Below are 19,582 nucleotides of genomic sequence, written 5' to 3'. Positions count from 1 at the left end.
AACATATTAAGGGGATGCTGGAGTGATTCTGCACTTTTGCACCTTTCTAACCTAAAAACTGTCAGTTCGCGGAAACATTTGTGTAATATACAAATGAAATGGCTTACGTGTACAGATCGAAAGCAGCTTGCTATTCCGGCCAAATGAAAGAACAATATGGCATCACTGAAACTAAGTTTGTACGTCTAATAAAAAATAATAGTGAGCAACACACATACTACATGTACTGTATGTATGTGTTGCTCACTATTATTTTTTATTAGACTTACAAACTTAGTTTCAGTGATGTCATATTGTTCTTTAATTTAGCCGGAATAGCAAGCTGCTTTCGATCATCTGTACACGTGCCATTTAATTTGTGTATTACACAAATCTTTCCACGAAACAGACAGTTTTAAGTGCAAAAGGTGCGAAAGTGCAGAATCACTCCAGCATCCCCTTAAGTACAGAATTTTCAATTTCGTACGCGGGACAACGAACGCTCAACGTTCGTTGTTGTTTTTTTTCTCGGCGCGGTATCGTACGACGTTACGCGGGCCATTGTTTACCTGAAGGTCGCCGCCGCTATCACTCGCTCGCCGAACGTCGAGCCGGCAGGCAGTGGCGAGAGTCGCTCCGTGCGTGGTATTACTTTTGCGTTATCGGTTTCCAAGACTCGATCGCGACGAATGTAGGGATAAAACGCTATCGATTTGTACACCTTTATCAGTAACGAGTAACGTTCCTCGATTAATCATTAAGTTTCTACGACTTATAATGAGAAACTAATTGCATGTTGAGACGGCGGCTCTTTATCAACGTATACATAGATATTTCACGAGACTAACTCATCTAAAATATCAATGTATCGTTTCGTTGCGGACTAATGACTACTTCTTTACCGCAGATTATGCTCCCGATGCTCGCATTGTGTTTTATATCGTCAATTCAAAAGTGATTTATCCATTGTCCTATTCTTCTGAATCAGGGATGCAAGTTGTTAGTTTGAGTAATTTGTATATAGAAAGTCACGCGATATTTGTTAATAATATTTCGTGCGTTTCGCGGTATTTCACATCGCGTACGGGAGTGTCCGAAATTTCGCGCGATCGATGATTTTCGCGAGTGAGTGTCGGTGTGAGTGCAACAAGGAAATCTGAGAGGAGGAGCAGGCCAAGGAGGCATCGGGCAACAGCGGAGAAATCGGTGAGGTGAGTGTCTTACATTTTTACGTTATTTGCTACTTGTGCAAAATAAGGCATCTGTTCTGTGTTTTTATTTTATTTAATCAAATTACTCGAACGAGAATTTGAATAAGTGTTAGAGACAAAACCATACGATTTTGTGAGTTTATATTTAAAAGGAAGACTTTTTCAGTATTCTATATAACTATTTTAATAAATCCCTGTTTTTTAAATATAAACATAGAAAGCATATTTAATACAATCATTTCGATTTTACATAATTAGTCTATAGTAATCATCTACCTATTTGTATTTTTACAGTTTAACATATATAGTTGACGATGTACAACTCTGCTGTTGCGAATCGTATCAGTGAGTGACAAATTACTTTTTATTTTAAATTGACCAAGAATCAAATCTTGGTAACACAAGAAAAATTTAACATTTGACCACACTTTTTTTTACTGCATAAGGATCGCCTTAAATACTTTTTGAAATACTTCATAGCCAGTAAAATGATCTGTACAGCATTCGTACGGATCAGGTTTTTGGCTAAAAATAGTTTTCGGACATGTACTTAAGATGATCATAAATATAAGAGTAGACTGAACAAGTCTTGGTTGCGCACTCAGTGCGCACTACCTGCCGAATTCGCTATTATCTGCAGGAAATTGTAAGATAATTGCATTTGTATATTAATGTCGATTCACTATTGCTTCTAAAATTATATCACCTCAAACTACACCGCGTTATCTCAAATATTTCACGTCAAAGCGACACATGGATTTTATTTAGTGTCTGAAACGTGAGCGTGGGAAAGAATATTTTTATTAACGAAAAAACTTTTCGTACTCTTTTAAAGTCTGATTACTATCCGCTTTCACGATTGAACTGACTTGCTTAAACAGACTTTGAGGTCTGCACGGAACAGGCATCAGGATGCGCCCGATATAATGCCCGTCATAAATTCTAATTCCGAATGAGAAAGAGAGGGAGAGAGAAGCGAGCGAAAAAAAGCAGATGGCCAGAATTGCGGTCAATTAATCGCGCACGTCGCGCATCGCCTGGAATTCCGCGACATAATCCAGATAAGAAGAAGGCTCTTCCCGCTCTTCTTCTTCTTTATATAAAGGTGGTTGTGGGATTATCGAAGCGGTGCGAAACAGCATTGACTCGGTGTCCTTGCGAGAAAATCTTCGCGCTACGAGCTGTGCACTATTTAAAAGTAGCACGTAGAATGTTCCCACTCTTGAGAGTAAAACTCTCGAGACGCGGCATCGTGAAGAAAAGAAATAACTTAAAAATTATTTATTCACTTTGTACACAACGCCGCGTCTTGAGATTTTTACTCTTGAAAGTAAGACACGTCCAAAACAGACATAAGATGGAGAGATCGATTATCTTCATTGAATGTTCGTGACATAATTGAAGTTAATACCTCTGGATCGATATTACGCGTGGCACAGCCACGCTCGGATATAGCACCAGACGATCTCTATATAAGGTCCATCAGGGCGCCCGGTATTTGTCATTTCCGACAGGAAAGGCCGCGAGCCGTCGCTCCTGGGCTCCTTTCGCTTTCGGGATATCGCGCGATCGTGATTAATATGGATTGCCTGTCGACCTTTAACCGCATGACAAGTGCCATTCTCGAATTTGCTTTGAAAATCGCTCCTCGCGCGGCTACTTGATCATAACCGAAGGCCTCCTTCTGTACGTCACAGAATTCACCGAGCCGTCAGGGTTATTTTCGGACGGTTTAGCGAAAGGCGTTTCTTTAATTAATTGTAATGCGAAAAGTTCACTGTTTGCCATTGCCAAGATTCACTGGCGTACAAATTATTTGACAGTAAATAGTACCCATTCTTCGTGACGATTTTTCGGGAATCTGTGAACGCAATATTCAAATTTCATCTCTATAATCCGCCGTAGAAGTATATCACGTCAAAATACAGGTCTCCAAAACTATTACATATCTATATGTAATTAGAAACAGTATATATTCGTTATGATAGACATACGAAGCCGTCAGTATCAAATATACTGTAAAGTATAATATTTAGCATTAAAAAAGTGAGCCTATTGTCAACCCAACTGGCAAATTTTATTGAATTCAACTAATGAGAATATTCTTAAAAATCGCCAGCAGTAATTAACAACATCGGTGATTTTTATTGACCGTATCTGGGCACTTTTAATATTACAGAAAATTTTATTTTGCAATAAATTTTCTGTATTATTAAAATTGCCAGATACGGTCCATAAAAATCACTGATGTTGTTTATTGAATTCGTTGCAACGTTTTCGACCTTACTTCAGGTCCTTTTCAAGTAACAAATCAACAAAGAATAAGAGATTAAAATTACTAATTAGTCATCTAGTAAAAAGAAAAGAAATTAACGACGAAATAAGAAGACGAGAAAAATTCGTAGACAAGCGAGTCATCGTTATCCGTGAGTTTATTATTCAGTGAATTTGGTATTAAATATTATTCTCCAAGCGGAAAGAAAGTCTTCAGGAAACTAAGTTTTCATCTCCTCAAGTAACGTAAATTAACGTCGAAAGCAACACTACGTAAACCACGTCGTTGTGCGTAACAAAAGAAATTGTTGTTAAAAAAGACAATGGGGAAACGGAGAATTCAAGCGATTCGAATGGGCTTAAATGTCCCTCGAGTCTATCGCTGCGTGTCGCGTACAGCGAGCTGCGACCGCGTGCAGGCGCTTGCGCGTCTCCCCCGCCGTGGGTATAAAAAAAAAAGAGCTCGCGGTCTGCAAAAATTGACCGCGAACGATAGAAAAGGGAGGGAAAAGTAGAGGAGAGCCCCCAGAAGTGCCGGTATCGAGAGCACTAGGATTCCTTATCGCTCCTCGTCGCGCGCCTTATTATGCTCCCCGTCTCGCCACTCGTCACGGCTCGTAAAGTCGATACATGCAAAAGCAACCGCTCCCTCCCCTGCCACGCGTGTTTCTGCTGCAACCCAATCTACCCCCCTGCCGCAGGTAAGAAATTCCAGTACCTCACCTCGAGAACCGCCGTAATCCTTAGGCCCGATTCAGGCTGAAACGCCTCGCGCCTCGTTCCACGGCTCGAACGTGTCCGACGCTGAATCCCGGGACTTGCCGTTTCGCTTTTCGATCATCACTTAACTGCTCTCAATCAGATTTAAATTGCACACTGCCGCGCATTCGATTTTCTTTTTAATCTCTCCTCCCTTGCTTTCTTTTTTATTATTATTGTCCCTCGTGGTCTCTCGTTTCCCTCGAAATCCGGCGGCCGTACGCACGAAGTTAACGTTAATAATCCAATCCTAACGTTGATGCAATCTAAAGATCGCACCGTTGCCTCATCGCAAGCCTGAATCGGACTTTAGGCGCATGCACTCGATGCACCGGCGACTTTCTCCGAGTTGGCACATAAGGGAGCGCGTATGCACGCACCGCGAACGCGAGCTGCCGCGGTTTTATCGTCCTCTGCCTACTCTAAATATTTCCCCGGCATAAATTTATAACGACGATGGTGGCGCGCCGCCGCTAATAACGCGCGCGGTCCGGCCGATATCCCGGCATTTATACGAGCCGTCGCGCTCCGCGCCCGATCGGATACCCGTCGCGGGGCCCAATGGGGCACATTATAGGCGTGCTCGACGGGGCCCGTGGCGATGAATGGAGCTCGTTTCGGTCGACTCGAGCGGCCGCGGTGGATCGTCGTCGGCGGATCAGTGAAAGTCGACTCGGGGGCCTCCGAGCGGGCCGATCCACGGACGCCGGATCGCGATTGATCCGGGCGCGGTATCGTTCCGGGAACCATTACGGACCGCGGGATAGAACGGCGGTAATAAAAGTATATAAGAATCCAACGGCATTGGAAAGTCATCTATCGAAGAGCAAATTTTAATTAGCGCATTAATAACGGCGCATTATTATTGACGCACGGCTCGCTCTCTCTCCCTCTCCTCTCTCGCGTTCCCGGCAATGAATCAACCGATAATATTCGCCGCGTGCTCTATCGCGGCACTTATCCCCGGGCTCGCGATCGCGTACGGACGCGCTCGCGAATCTCAGGGCCCGTAATTTCCGCGCGCGCGCGCGCGCGCTCGTGGTCCGGGCACAAGAGCGTCGCGATTGCCGGCCGGCATTAATCGGGTAATTAAACCATTACTCATTGTGTCCCGTATTTTTTTTAAACGCTCCAATTTGCCGTGCCCTTAATGACTCGTTAAAATTGCTTTAATAATGCCCGAGCTAATAAGCTGACCGTGTACACCGTCGACAGCCGATCGGTCACGCTACGAATGACTACTCTATCCGCCGCTGCATGTCGAGTGGCATGCTCGTGTGGGAGATACAGGTTGTACGCGCGAGTACTCTGTTCTTTTTCTTATTTTTCTCTCTCTCTCTCTCTCTGTCTCTCTTTCGACGCCGCACGTCAATAAGAGCCAGTGATTTTAGCATACAGGTTTTACCCGTTGTCGCTTATTGACGAAAAAGTAACATGTGCGCGCTGTCACACGCATAATTTCAACTTCGCTTAAGTAGACATCTATATTCCCCATTACGTGCCACGCGGAAAAATACATTTTTACGGCATTTATGTAAGAGAGAAAAAGAGAGAGAGAAAGAGAGAGAGAATACACGCGTACCATTCGAGCGTTGATTCTTAAAAATGTAAATGAGTAAAATTTATACCATTGAAATAATTAAAGAAGGAAACGCTTACTTTTAGTAGAGATTGTCTGGTATTAAGTTGCTATTAGAGAGATTACTGATATTAAATCCACCTTCAGTTATCAGGTTGACAGGAGAAAATGGGTTTCTAAAAGACTATAGAATTAATGAGACGAAAGTTATTTGTCGATTTATAACTCGTGCGCGAATTTTCATTATTAGACGGTAATATTTATGACGTTCTAACAAGGATGTGGAGAAACGACCGGGGAGATAAAAATATTCTTTAACGACGCGCACTCTTTACTCCTCGTTCTTCCCACTCGCATTAAGCTCAATCATAATTCACGCCACGCAGGACGAAGAGCTTCCGCTCGACGTCACCCGGCGTCCTTCTTCCTCCTTGTCGCGATGCACACGTGCAGCTTTGATGCATCTTTAGCGCGTGCCGCGTGTGCTTGTGAATGACGCGAGCGTTTTCGACAGGAAACTTCATATCCGAACTTTTAACAACCTAACTTAGCATGACCGAAGTTTCTCCCGTGCATTTAACACTCGCATTCGCATCCGATCGCCCGTATAACATAAACAACATCGCTAGTAATATTCAGAGTTACAGATTTACAGCTTGTGTCGCCTCGAATAGCGACCCGCCGCACCCACAGAAAAAATTTCCGGATCCAATGCTATTACACTTGATTGTATCGTAAAATAGGATCGATATAGCGCCGATCATATTTATTATAGAGAAAGGAATATTTTAATCTTAAATGAAAAATTCTAAAATCTAGAATAAAATGATAGTACGTATCGTCTTTTGTCGAATATCGCGGTGCCAATTTCGTGCGTTGTAAGATGGAGGAAATATTTATTCCAAACGCAAGAATAAATAAACTTACATTTATACAGGTTACTCTCGTCTCAAAAGTCAATCTTTCTTAATTCGCCAGAGGAGAATAAGAATTAGTGACTTTCTTTTTGTACTAAATGAGGTTGTGAGAAATATAAATGCGTCAAGGATATTTTTGGTCTCGGTAACAGAAATCCTTTTCGAGGGTGCGCAGAATGGGACGCGCGATTCTGAAGAAACCGCGCCGCTAATGTAATGTAGCCGTACTTTCGCGGTACTCCGTATAGGCGGATGTTTACGGACCGGCGAGAAAATAAACGCGAAACGTGTGCGGGAGAGCCGTGACAACCGTGTTCTAGAATCGAGGTCAATGGGCATATCTCGATGGCGAGGGGAAATTTTTCGACGGCGATAAGTCGCGCGCGCGATAACGATCGCCTCGTTACGGCGTGCGCTGGCAACGAGCTGCTAAACCGCACGGACAATCGTGCTTCCGCGATAGTTGTAAGTTGACAGGCAAATCATTGTGACACACACTCACTTTGCATAGAGCGACGCCCGTGTCCAGTCTGTCCATGAAATTGTCGAGATTGATCCTTAGCTCCGGATACAGGGCGTTCAACCATTCCGCCAGGTCCTCCTTCATCGCCACCAGGTACTCCTCCGAGGATTTGAACGGCCTGTACGACCGCCCTTCCAGTAGCACCGACATGATTTTTAACGACTCGGAAACTGGAATTAGACGTTAAATAATATATTAAATTTTTAGACGTCAAGTTATTACATAAACGTTTGCCTCTTTAGAGAATTTATTCATTCCTTTATTTATTCGAGAATTATTCATTCCTTTATATTTTTTTCTCTCGTCCTCCTTTCTTTTTTATTTGAAAAAACTCTTCTATCGCCAACTCTAAATAGATATTTGAGCGCTCTTTTAAATTGCCGTTAATTTATAGCATTTGCTTCAAAAATTGAATATCGCGTAACTCAATAAGGTGCATCGCGTTATATTTGTACATCGTTTTATATCATATTTTATACTCTCGATTTCGGAGCTCAGCGACACATACACTTTTTCACATTCGGTTATTTAGAGTGTTCGGCGTGAACTGAAACGACTTTGTTAGATACTTTCTTGACAAAGGACTTCCGCACCTTTTAAGACCCACGTGGATCCTAAAGGACCAAATGGGATCTTTTACTGGTTGCTCACAGCTGGGATATGGGGAAATCTTTCAGCATAATTTTCAGATTTCTAAAATTCTCTCTTAAAAGCCTTTAAAAATTTTATCAACTCTCTTTACCCCTCTAACTCTGTAACTTTTCAATTAATTATAACGATTATTTTCCTTGTTTGTATTTATCTCGTTTTATTATTAACTTCTTTTCTCTAATCAATTTCTTGTCAATCATTTTTCTATAAACTTTAATTTTCCTCTCTGTCTCTCTCTCTCTCTTTACTCGACACTTGGCGATGTACATATCTTAAATGCAAAGATGTAATACAGTAGAATTTGAAAAAATCTATATAAATCTCGCTTGCATTTAATAGTCAATTAAATTATATATCACTGCATTTATATATTGCATCAAAGTTGCGATCAATATGCGGTCGATTAAGCTTTTACGATTTTTCAAGTCTTGAAATAATAATAATTTTCCTTATTTGTATTTATCTCGTTTTATTATTAACTTCTCGTCTCTAATTAATTTCTTGTCAATTATTTTTCTATAAACTTTACTTTTCCTCTCTGTCTCTCTGCCTTTACTCGACACTTGGCCATGTACACATCTTAAATGCAAAGATATAATACAGTAGAATTTTAAAAAATCTATATAAATCTCGCTTACATTTAATATTCAATTCAATTGTATATCGCTGCATATACTGCATCAAAGTTGCGTTCAATATGCGGTCGGTTAAATTGTCATGATTTTTCAAGTTTTAAAATATCCCGGGATCATGATCAACGATTATTAATCGCCCCGACGAAAGCCGCGTTCGCCACGCACGGGAATTGCAATGCGCCGCTAACGGGGCCCCGATTCGTTTTCTCACGCGATATTTCCACGTCTGGATACCGTTGCGTATGCAAATCCGCGGGCATTATTTCGCAGATGCGAGAGGCAGATTATAAACAGCCGATGAATAAAAATCGCGGGGCTCCGCCAGACAATGGCCACTCCGGGTGTCGCTGTTGACAATGGCGCGGTCATCCCCGCGATACTTTCCCCCCCTCCCCCCATGCTCGTCATACAACCACCCCATATGGACATGTATATGCTCATTGCATTCTGCCATGATACTCCCCCATGAAAATCACGATTGTACGCGGTGCAGATTAATGGGAAAACTTAGATAAATTCCATCTGCGAACTTTGTTATTAAAGTACGTGCTTAACTTGAATCGTGTGTATTACGTAAAGTTTCTTCTTTTCAAAAGCTATTTTCTCCTCATCTCGAAACAGAAGGTTCAGTTGTCTAGTAGACAACTGAACTAGACTAGACTCTCCACCTGGCTAATCAGTCCGAGATTACATATAAATAAATATACATGGATTTTCTCAACGAACAAAATGCACTCTCTGAAAGTCAATCAATAGATTGTCACTGAAAACAGAGACTTTTAGAGAGCAGCGATACATTCTTCCTTTAGGTAATAACGAGTGCCAAAGAATTGGATCACATTCGTTCGATATCTTTCGCATTCTGCCGTTCAATTACATATTTATGTCATTTCTGAACGAACAAGCACGCTTCACGTATGTCCACGTACGTTCCATCGAGTCATTTTGTTCCTACGTTTCCACGGAGAGTGTATATAAATCTCCATCAACAGCATTGTGCGCGACTCGTAGAGTAATGTACAGGTAATATCGGGAGCCCGAGAGCTCGCCGGAGTGTCGCAAGTGAACTCATTGTAAGACACGGTCAGCTCCGATGCGGCGACTGAATAGCGCGTCGCGTCGCGGGACAACGTCTCGGCGCGCTCGAGTTTCACTGAATGGAAATCTCGGTGACGAACGGGACTCTGGTATTTGATAAATAAGCCTACGCCGCGCGCGTCGCGGCGGATTAATGAGTAGACATTGCACCCCGGCCGAACGGGCACGGTTGAATTAATGGCGTTTGACTACGTTGTCGGATTCGCAAGGAAGTCCGCGACAACCGCCGCGGGATCGGCGACCGCCAATAAATTTCAGAATGCTCGCGTGTCGATCTGCGCGAATGAGCGGAGGAAATCGGCTTGCGCATTCCGGCAAAAATCCGTCGTCGAAAATTTAGTCATTTCCGCGTTCAACTACACGGAGAGAATTTTCACGTAAAATTCACCCTGAGAATCATGTAATCGTGGACAACTTGACATTTCGGAGAATTTTATAGGAGTTTTTTTTAATTTTATATTATACATTTTATTAGTAATTATCGAGGGGTAAACCGTTCAACCAAAATCACGTACACGTCGTACACCAATGCCTACTAATGCCCAGTGGAAATTACTTTATCTTATTATCTTATTTTTCTCATTTATCTTGTTTTATCTTTTTTTTAATAATGCCCAGCAAGGCCTAATGCCCAAATTAATGCCCAAAAAATGCCTACTAATGCCCAGTAGGAATTATTTTATTTTATTAGCTTATTTTTCTCGTTTGTCTAGTTTTAGGGTAAATTTTAACAGAAAATTCTCTCCATGTATCTCTATCATTGCATTCTCTGCCGTAATATCAGTTTACACGTTTCTCACACTTTTCACACGCCATGCGTTTTTGGGACAACGGAATCCTTACTTTTTCCTCCCAACAATTTGGAGGCTATGGACAAGTGCGCGAAATTAATTATCCCCTTTCGTTACCGAAACATCCTAATTTTCCGACCACCGGCATGCGTCTAAGAGGAGGAGATAGTCGTGGGAAATGATCCGTCGCAGGCGCGCCGCCGACATAATATCCGACCGCGACAAAACACTCCATTCACGGGACCCCACAAAACCATGTTTCCACGCGGTCTGGACTCCCCATAACTCGGGGATTAACCAAAACTGACCTGAGACTCGTCTTTCAGGACAGAAACTAAAAATCTCGTAGTAATAAAACGCACGACAAAAATTTACTTAGCAGAGTTAACATCGGAGCACGGAGCTCGGAGTTTAAAGAATAAATAAAGAATAAAATATGCCGTCGCCCAATCGAACCTCGGGACGAGGAAATGTCGACTCCGATTTTTCCGAAGGAGCCCACAAATGAAGATGGACGCGGCGGCTTCGGAGCCGGCACTTCCCATCCCCGCGCGTTCGAGCTTACAATTTATTAACGTCTACAGCTTTGTGCGAAAGACGACGGAATGGGGGAAAAGGAGGGAAGGAAATGAAGAGAGATCGGAGGACACGGGAAAGGAATTAGCGCGTAAAGGGGACGCGGGAGCAGACGGCGAAGGCGAGAGATGAGGGATACGTTCGCCGGGCCGGCGATACCGTCAGCGCAGGATTACGGTTTGCGAAAGGTAACTGCGAAATGTCATCGTATCGCGTTTCCCGCACGCGCGCACTTCTCGCTCGCGCGCGTCTCGCCTCGAGCGACACACGCCCGCGTCGTCTGCACTGCGACATCGCGAGTACCGCGTTATTAGGGCATTATTACATTTGTCGTACGACACATTTTTTAAGCGCGTTAATTGGCTGCAAGATAGAAAATTTCTAAATACTCGACAACATCTCTGTCCTGCAGCCAATCAACACTCTTGAAAAGTTTGTCGTACGACAAATGTAATGCCAGCCTTAGGGCTTGAGCAGAAAGATTGTCGTAACCGTTTACAATTCTGTCGTAAGACTTAATTCAGTGTCGGAAGTCAGCGCAAAGAAATGTCGTAGACGTGTGTCGCATTTCTCGCATTGCGTCGCGAGGCATACGTCTACGACAATTCTTTGTGCGTTAACTTCCGACACTGACTTACGACGGAATCATAAACAGTTACGATTCTGTCGTAGCACTCAAGTCGGTGTCGGAAGACAACACATAAAGAGTTGTCGTGGACGTATGTCGCATCCCTTGTATTGCGTCGCCAGGCATACGACAATTCTTTGTGCGTTGACTTCCGACACTGACTTACGTCTTACGACGGAATAATAAGCAGTTACGATTCTGTCGTAAAACTTAACTCGGTGTCGGAAGTCAACGTGCAAAGAATTGTCGTAGACGTGCGTCGCCTTGCGATGCGACGAATGCGACATACGTCTTCGACAATTCTTTGTGCGTTGACCTCCGACATAGACTTGCGTCTTACTACGGAATCGTAAATACTTATGACGATCTTTCTGCTCAAGCCCTAAAGGCCGAATCAGACTAGCAATTGCCGTCTCAAATTCGGATTGGCGATTGACGATTGTCCTCTAGCCAGTGAGAGTCGATTAAATCGCTGCCTTTACTCTCATTGGCTAGAAGACAATCGCCAATCGTCAAACCCAATCCAATCTGCATGTCGTCAATTGCTAGTCTGATTCGGCCTTTTTGCATGCAGCGATGGGAAATGCCAAAGTTTAAAAGCGGGTCTGGACGGACCGATCCGCGGTCCGCGGAAACGGCCCGTCTGGAACGAGCAGCTCGAGCAACGCCTTATCGATCCTCCTTCGGTGAACGCGCGCGATAATAATTTATGATACGCTTATCTCGTATTTCCATGGAATTCCGTATCCAGATACGCAGCGGACTCGATAAAACGAGTGGCGTGTTTACTCTACAGTTTAATGATTTTAATTAGTTACCGAAGTCACAATTTGTTGCGCGACGCGACGCGTTATCGAAATGCACTTCGCTTCTATAAATATCTACTGTAAAATTACGTTGTTATGAAGCGGAGGGTAAGTTCAAACGCGCTCGACGATACACGCTGCGGTCGGTGAAAAACGAGCGAGCGTCTGTGGGCGACTGGTGGCTAATTTACGAGCTAATTTGCGGCTTTTTATCGCCACCCGCGAAAGGGCGAAGGCGGCAGTTGCTGAATCACAGCGGGGTTGCGGGCGTGTAGAACGTGTCGTTGCACCTTCACGGAGAGTTCGTCCGGTGGCGGCTTTCATAAATGTCGGCGCAGCGCCGAGGAATCTATTAGGGATGCGCGCGGATGCACCGTGGAATTTAATCCTTAAACACGCGCGCGCTATCCTCGCGCGCAGCCAGGCGAAAGGCGCGTTCGCGAATTGATAGCGTCCTCCTTTATTTCGCAAAGCGGCTAACGGGATTTTACGTGTTTCTGCAACACGGCCCCGCGATGAATAATCGATAACGCTGCGAGCGCTAAATAACGAGGCGCGTTTCCCACTTTGACGCCCGAGTAACACAGATGTCGATTATCGAACGTTAACGTTGTCAACCTGATTTCGCTCACGGCGCAGCCGTAGCTTTTCACGATTTACGCGGCATCGACGTAACTGGCGTGTATTTCTTTTTTTTTTCCAGACGCGAAATTCCGTTGTGACAGATACTAATAAAGTCGACATCTGAAATTACAGCCCCGTCACTCGAGCCTCGAAGCCCGAAACTTGAAACCCGAGTCTCGCTGAAATTTATAGGACGCGGAATTTATAGAGCGTTGAAATAACATTTTTGTATCGCAATCGGGGGAAGGGGGGGGGGAAATATCGGAACGTGTGGGATATCGAAGCGAAGACGTACCGGATTGACGTTAAGACGAACTCGATCTCCCACGAGAGTATAATCGCGCGCTCCCGAGTCTTATCCGCGTACGCGGCTCCCCCGTGACATCGCGTAGACGCGCCGCGATGCACCGTTACGCCAGGTGTAGCGCGCCTTTAGAGTACGCTCACGTAGGTAAACTTACGTACGCGCTCTTTCATAGGGAACGAACGTGCGCGCGATATCCGTAGGGCAGGCAGCTCGTTAATATTCCGTCCCTTTTGCGCCGCTCGATGGAATAATAAGGAGCCGACGAGCGAGTGGAAACCCTTTCCCGCGGCGGACGTCTCGCGTGGCGAAAAAGCAGCGAGGTCGCGTTCGACGGTGAACGAAATGGCGCGAAACCTAGGAAAAAGCGACGTGCGCGTTAAGGGGATGCTGGAATCATTCTACACCTTTCGAACCCATCACCTATTCGAGATGAATAGACTTTTTGTTTAGGCTTCTAAACCTAATTTCAATGATACCACGCTGTTCTCTGATGTAGCCCCGATTAATGGAACACTGTCGGTCTGTGCACAAAGACCTGTGCCCAGGATGCTAGAACTTGATCCAAGATCTCGTTTCGAGAAATCAACTTGCAGCTACTCAATAAAAGCTGCACGTTGATTGGCTACACATTTCTTGGAACTAGAACTTGGACCAACTTCTAGCATCGTGGATACAGGCCATTACACAAACGTTTTCACGAATTGACGGTTCTAGGAGCAAAGGTGCAAAAAGTGCAGAATGACTCCGGCATTCCCTTAAATCTTTCAACGCGTCCTTCTCCACCAATCGCGTCGATAAAGCGGATGAACAGAGTTAAAGGCCGAGCCGAATTAAATAGAAAAAAAAAATATATATTTAAATGTCCAAGTCGCCCGGCGACGCTTACGGACGCGTACGATCCCCCGATCTCTGCGACTTACTTTACCAACTCTACCTAATCGCCAGGAAGCGGTTACTCTTACGCTCTATTACTATAATTTCTCTCTGGGGCGCGCGCGCGCGCGCGTTAACTTCGTACAATCCGATTCATCCTCCCCTCATTCATCGTCCGATTACGGTAAATATTATGCAGGACGCGTTATGTAAACGGCAATCGGCGTGATACAATGCTCGCATGAGCGGTGACGCTTTGCGGAATTACGCGCAGGGGCGGCGTTTCTTTCGCAAGTCCCGTATCAAGATCCCCGCATCTTGGGCAAGACCTCGCGAGTAATTACGAACAATCTCCGGGACGCTTTATTACATTACCCCGCGTCCCGGCGATCTCGCGTTTAGATCCTTTATAATCTTGCAATTTATAAATACCGCGCGCGATATACATATGCGCGAGATGTGAGAGGCGTGCGCGCGAGCGTTGCGCTCGATCGGCGGCGGCGACCGCCGCCGCCGCCGCCGGCCGCGCAATTTAATGGTGCGCGCGCGTTCAAGTAATGTTACGTTACACGCGGGCAATGCGACGACAACATTCTTGCGTCGTACCAAAGATAGCACCGATATATTATTAAGGGAAAACAAGATCGCGATAAATTGAAAGTCTCGCTGCGTCGCAATTACGGGCGATGGCCGATGTGATAATTTCGCGAAAGGTAAATATAGAAAACGAATCCGCGCCCGGGACGTATAATGCCCGTTTCATGCAGGCGCAATGAGGCGCGCCGACGCGATTAACAGTCATTTGCTCTTTTACAGTCCATTAAATATCAACTATGTCCTCCCCCTCTCGGCCTTTTTTTTCACCTCGAGTCGTCCCACGTCCCAGGATTTCGCGCGATCAGTCGCGGCCGCGATAAGACGCGTCCATTTCATTTTTGATAAATGCGTCCCGCGACAGAAGTTGTAAAGCCCGTCTGCAATGTGTCCTTCGCTTAGAAACATTCTATTTTGTAGCCATACATTTTATTCTAAAATGTAAGCGAAGTACAATTCTCGTATAGCACACAAATGTCGAATCAACGTCTCAGAAACGTTCCATTACAACACTGCAATATTGCATCAATGTTACGAAATGTAGATTCAACGATTGAAAAGATATTGCAAAAACGTCTAATGTCCACTGAATTGTAATGTCTTGTAAACGTTTCAATTCAACGTGCAGAAAACATTGTTAAATTATATTGAGTTAACATTGGTCCCGTTTAGCAGAATATTTTTTACAACTGTTGGAAGTGCTGGAATTGAATTATTCCACTAAAATAATAATCCAATTTTAGCTCAGAAAACTTCTGACCGTTGCAAAAATATTATACGTATACATTTCATAATTATACATTTTTTAAGTATGTATTTGAGTGTCAAAAAATAATAATTTGTTCAAAATTGTTTCAACGTTGCAGCAATATAAAGAATTAATGTACAAACATTAACCTAGATTTAACGTAGAAAAGACATTGATACTTCATTCAACGTTGCAACGTTTATTTTAACTTTCTGTGCTGTATGGGATTACTAGTAAAATGTGTGGTAAAATTTCCACAAACTCTCATAAAATTCTTCGAATGTTGACAGAACATATTTTTCTCTAAGTCTGAACAGCAGTTTTGCCTTTTCGGAAATAAAAAAGCATAATATTAGCAAATAGAACTATAGCAAATAATAATTATAGCAAATCGAATTCGTATATAAAGTGTGCGAATGTTTAAAAACGGGACGAACTTATGCATCAACCCAAGATTATTATAAATAGGTTAAATAATAATTTCGCTCGCGTTATATTTAACACCAACAAGTAATCGAAAGAGGCCAATTTTCACGAGCACAAAGGCTGACAATATAATATGTATTTAAATCAAAGTTGTCACAATTGAAATATAAAATGTAAAACTAATCAGAATTCTTCAATGTCGCCAGCGGTAATTAACAACGTCGGTGTTTTCTTGACCATACCTGGCATCTTTAATAATACAGAAAATTTATTGCGAAAACTATGCCTCGGTGGTCGAATTGGTGAGACGCCCGCCTAGAGTGTAGGGAGGTCCAGGTTGAAACCCTGGCTGAGGTAATATTTTTCGTAATAAATTTTCTGTATTATTAAAGATGCCAGGTATGGTCAAGGAAACACTGACGTTGATAAAATATAGATTATTATAATAAATAGAGTAGGCTTCAGCGGTTGCAACGCGAGAGAAACAACGGGAGATGAAAATTTAAGTCGCGGGACTGTCCCTCCGCCATAGAGACGGCGACGAATAAGCGATTTGCATAGAATAAGAGATATCCGCGGAGTTCTGTCAACTTCGTCGGACTCGGCCAACTTCTCTAATTAAATATAAGTAGGCCGACATATATATTTTATGAATACGTCTCCCCCCTCTGTGCATATTCCGTTCCTCCATTATTCATAAAATATCGTGAATTATCTGTTTGCCTGCGCATAAGATATGCACAGTGTTTTCGCAACGCGGCATAAACGGCTCTTTCGAATACATCACCGTGCGAGATACTTTTTCCAGGACATTTATCGCCGCGCGAACTGTAACGCTCCGCTTCTATCGCGTCGTAAAACCTTCTACAATTATCCACGTAGGTGCTGTTTCTTCGTGTACCGAGAAGAAGGTGCTCGGGGGAGGCAGCGCAGCCGTAATGATTACGTCGCGGGGTGGAAGAGATTCGAGATATCATCGTCGTCGAGATATCAAAAGCCCACTCGCGCGGCATAAGAATGACAGCGTTTCTTTGTACGAGGAGACTGTTTGCTTTAAAATTCCTTCCTAGTATATATAACGATGTTGAAGTGTTTAAACACAATTCTCCGTACGAAACACACACCGCGGTACACGCAGCATGTGTGTCTCTAAAACAAACACGACCAAAACTGGTAAGGCCGGCGTCGTTTACGCCTTCCCGTCTAAAGTCAAGTATTTCCGGCACGAAAATTACATTTGGATCTCTATACGCGACAATTTAACGATCAACTTGCCCACAATCCTCCGATAAAATAAATCTCGCGTGCAATTATTCAGAAAAAGAAAAAGAAAGAAAAGATCGTCCGTCGCGAAGTGGTCGAGAAATAAACTGGCGATTGCAGTAACGAACGATATTGCAGCGTCGCATTGAACGGACAGTACGGCGGTCATCTCGATGGGCGCTGCATATCCGGGAAACCGGATGTGTAAGCCGGCGCCTGTTCCCTCTCGCGCGCAGCGCGCATCGAGTTACGTGACGCATAATTGCGCTCGAACGTGCACCGATACCGGGGGCCGATAAGCGCGCAGCGTCGGCGTGTTCGTAACGCCTAACGATTTCATTCATTCCGCACGACGGAATGAACCTGTTCCCGACGACGACGACGACGACGAGGACGACGAGGACGACGAGGACGACGACACGAGCCGGCCGGGCCGGCTACGCCCGCGCGCGTAGCCGAGCGCGAATGCAAATCCGTGTCGCGCATGGTCGCGCATGGCCCGGCGTTGCAACGGCGACGAGAAACGCGATATCTTGGACCACGCGCCGCGATAACGTCCGGAGCACCGGCTCCGAAGTCGTTTATCATTACGCGCCGGCCCGTAAAGTTACCTTCGAGCGCGCCGAGATTGATCACCTCCCGCCTCGGCCGGACTTATTGCCCTCCCCCGCGCCTCTCTCGCGTCTCTGCTCCTTTTTCTCCCCCTTTCGCGGGGGTCCATTTCCATAAACGTGTACTGACAATCGCGCGAGGTCTGAATCACGAGGGACACCCGCGAGCAAAGGCCGGCGTCCCCGCCTTCAGCCGAGGACCCTAAAAGACCGCGCCGTGGGAGCTTCGATTCCAAATTGATGATGAATCCGCGGGGGCGGGAGAAAAATTGGCGCTTGAAACAATCAATGCTCCGGATAAGAAAGGAAAAGAAGAAGGACGCGCCTCGCTCTTCTCTGACATCGTAATTTCTCTACCTCGGGCATCCTCCGCGCACTTTCGAAACTGGCGGCTCGGTTTTCGTCATAAACTTCCCCCCCCCTGCGCAAAAATTACACGCTTCCCGATCGCTCTAAGGGTCGTGCTGTCATCGTGCGGGATATCAGAGGAGAACGGCGCGCGTACGCACTGAAATCCAACTTAATCCGATGCACGGAGCAGCGGCACGTCTCCCGCTAAACGCATCTCGACAGCGCGTATAGCCCGCGATACACGTGCAACTGATTTTCCGGCGATGCTGCGCCGTTGACAGCCGTTCATTAATCGTGATGCTCGGTATACGTTGCAATCTGCTAGCCGGCGTCGAGCACGAGCGAGAGATGGGATTATCGAGAGAGAAAGCGAGAACGAGAGCGAGAGAGAAAAAGAGAGAGACAGAGAGAGATGTTTCGACCGCGCTTTTTTCGTTAAACCTTTACAAACCGCGTAAGGGCCTCATGTTTCTCCGCGAGATAAATCCAGCGTGTATCCCTTTCTCTCTTTCTACCCGGGCCGCAGATTTGTTGCATCAACGCACGCGGCCGCGTACGTTTTAGAGATTTTACGATCGGCGGAATATTCCCGAGCGGGACGAGATAAAGCTGGCTCGAGTCGGCCGTTGGTTAATCATTTTCTGGATATGTCAGCCGGTTATTAGGCTCCCATGTTTTCGTGCGGTTAACGCGCGGTTTATACGGAATTCATCATTTCGTCGTCTTATACGTCAGCGTTAATTGATTCTGCATTACACGTTTATTTAACGTCCGACTTCCGTTTGGAAGCCGCGTACGAACGGATCGCGGCGCACGATTTCGTTAAATATTCCGAAGCAATCAATTTCCCGTTACCCGTACAGAGAAGTCGTTGAAACGTTCCCGACGCGAATGTCCACGATAACGTCCGGAAAGTCAGATAACAAACTAATATAGCGTCAATCAAGCTTTTTAGCCGACATTAACCGGCCAGTGTTTCAATACAGTAAGTTTATTGCGAAAAATATCTCAGCCAGGGTTGGAACCTGGACTTCCCCTTCTCTCTAGACGGGCGTCTCATCAATTCGACCACTGAGTGTCTCAGACGCCCGCTTAGAGAGAAGGGAAGTCCAGGTTCAAACCCCGGCTGAGGTGATATTTTTCGCAAGAAATTTTCTGTTGAAACACTGGCCGATTAATGTCGACTAAAAAACTTGATTATTGTTATCTATTAGTGTCAACATAAAGACATTTTTATGTTTTAATGTCTCATCAATTCGACCACTGAATGCCTCAGACGCCCGCTTAGAGAGAAGGGAAGTCCAGGTTCAAACCCCGGCTGAGGTGATATTTTTCGCAAGAAATTTTCTGTATTAAAA

At 44.7% G+C, this 19,582-nt stretch overlaps 1 protein-coding gene across 1 annotated transcript in view; it reads right to left on the bottom strand.

The window, feature by feature from the left end:
- The window catches only part of LOC105559440 (GAS2-like protein 1), an 88,105-nt gene that overhangs the window by 61,882 nt on the left and 6,641 nt on the right, over window positions 1-19,582 (bottom strand). Inside the window, exon 2 of the mRNA XM_012007716.1 lies at window positions 7,222-7,412. Within this exon, the coding sequence (XP_011863106.1) occupies window positions 7,222-7,392 (171 nt within the window). The 5' untranslated portion in view covers window positions 7,393-7,412. The remainder of the gene's footprint in view (window positions 1-7,221; window positions 7,413-19,582) is intronic.

This window comes from Vollenhovia emeryi, unplaced genomic scaffold, assembly GCF_000949405.1.
Source record: "Vollenhovia emeryi isolate VEMERY1.0 unplaced genomic scaffold, V.emery_V1.0 DF939271.1, whole genome shotgun sequence".
NCBI classification, from domain to species: Eukaryota; Metazoa; Arthropoda; class Insecta; order Hymenoptera; family Formicidae; genus Vollenhovia; species Vollenhovia emeryi.
Note: the sequence above shows the minus strand (reverse complement) of the source record. Positions and strands in the feature narration are given on the sequence as shown.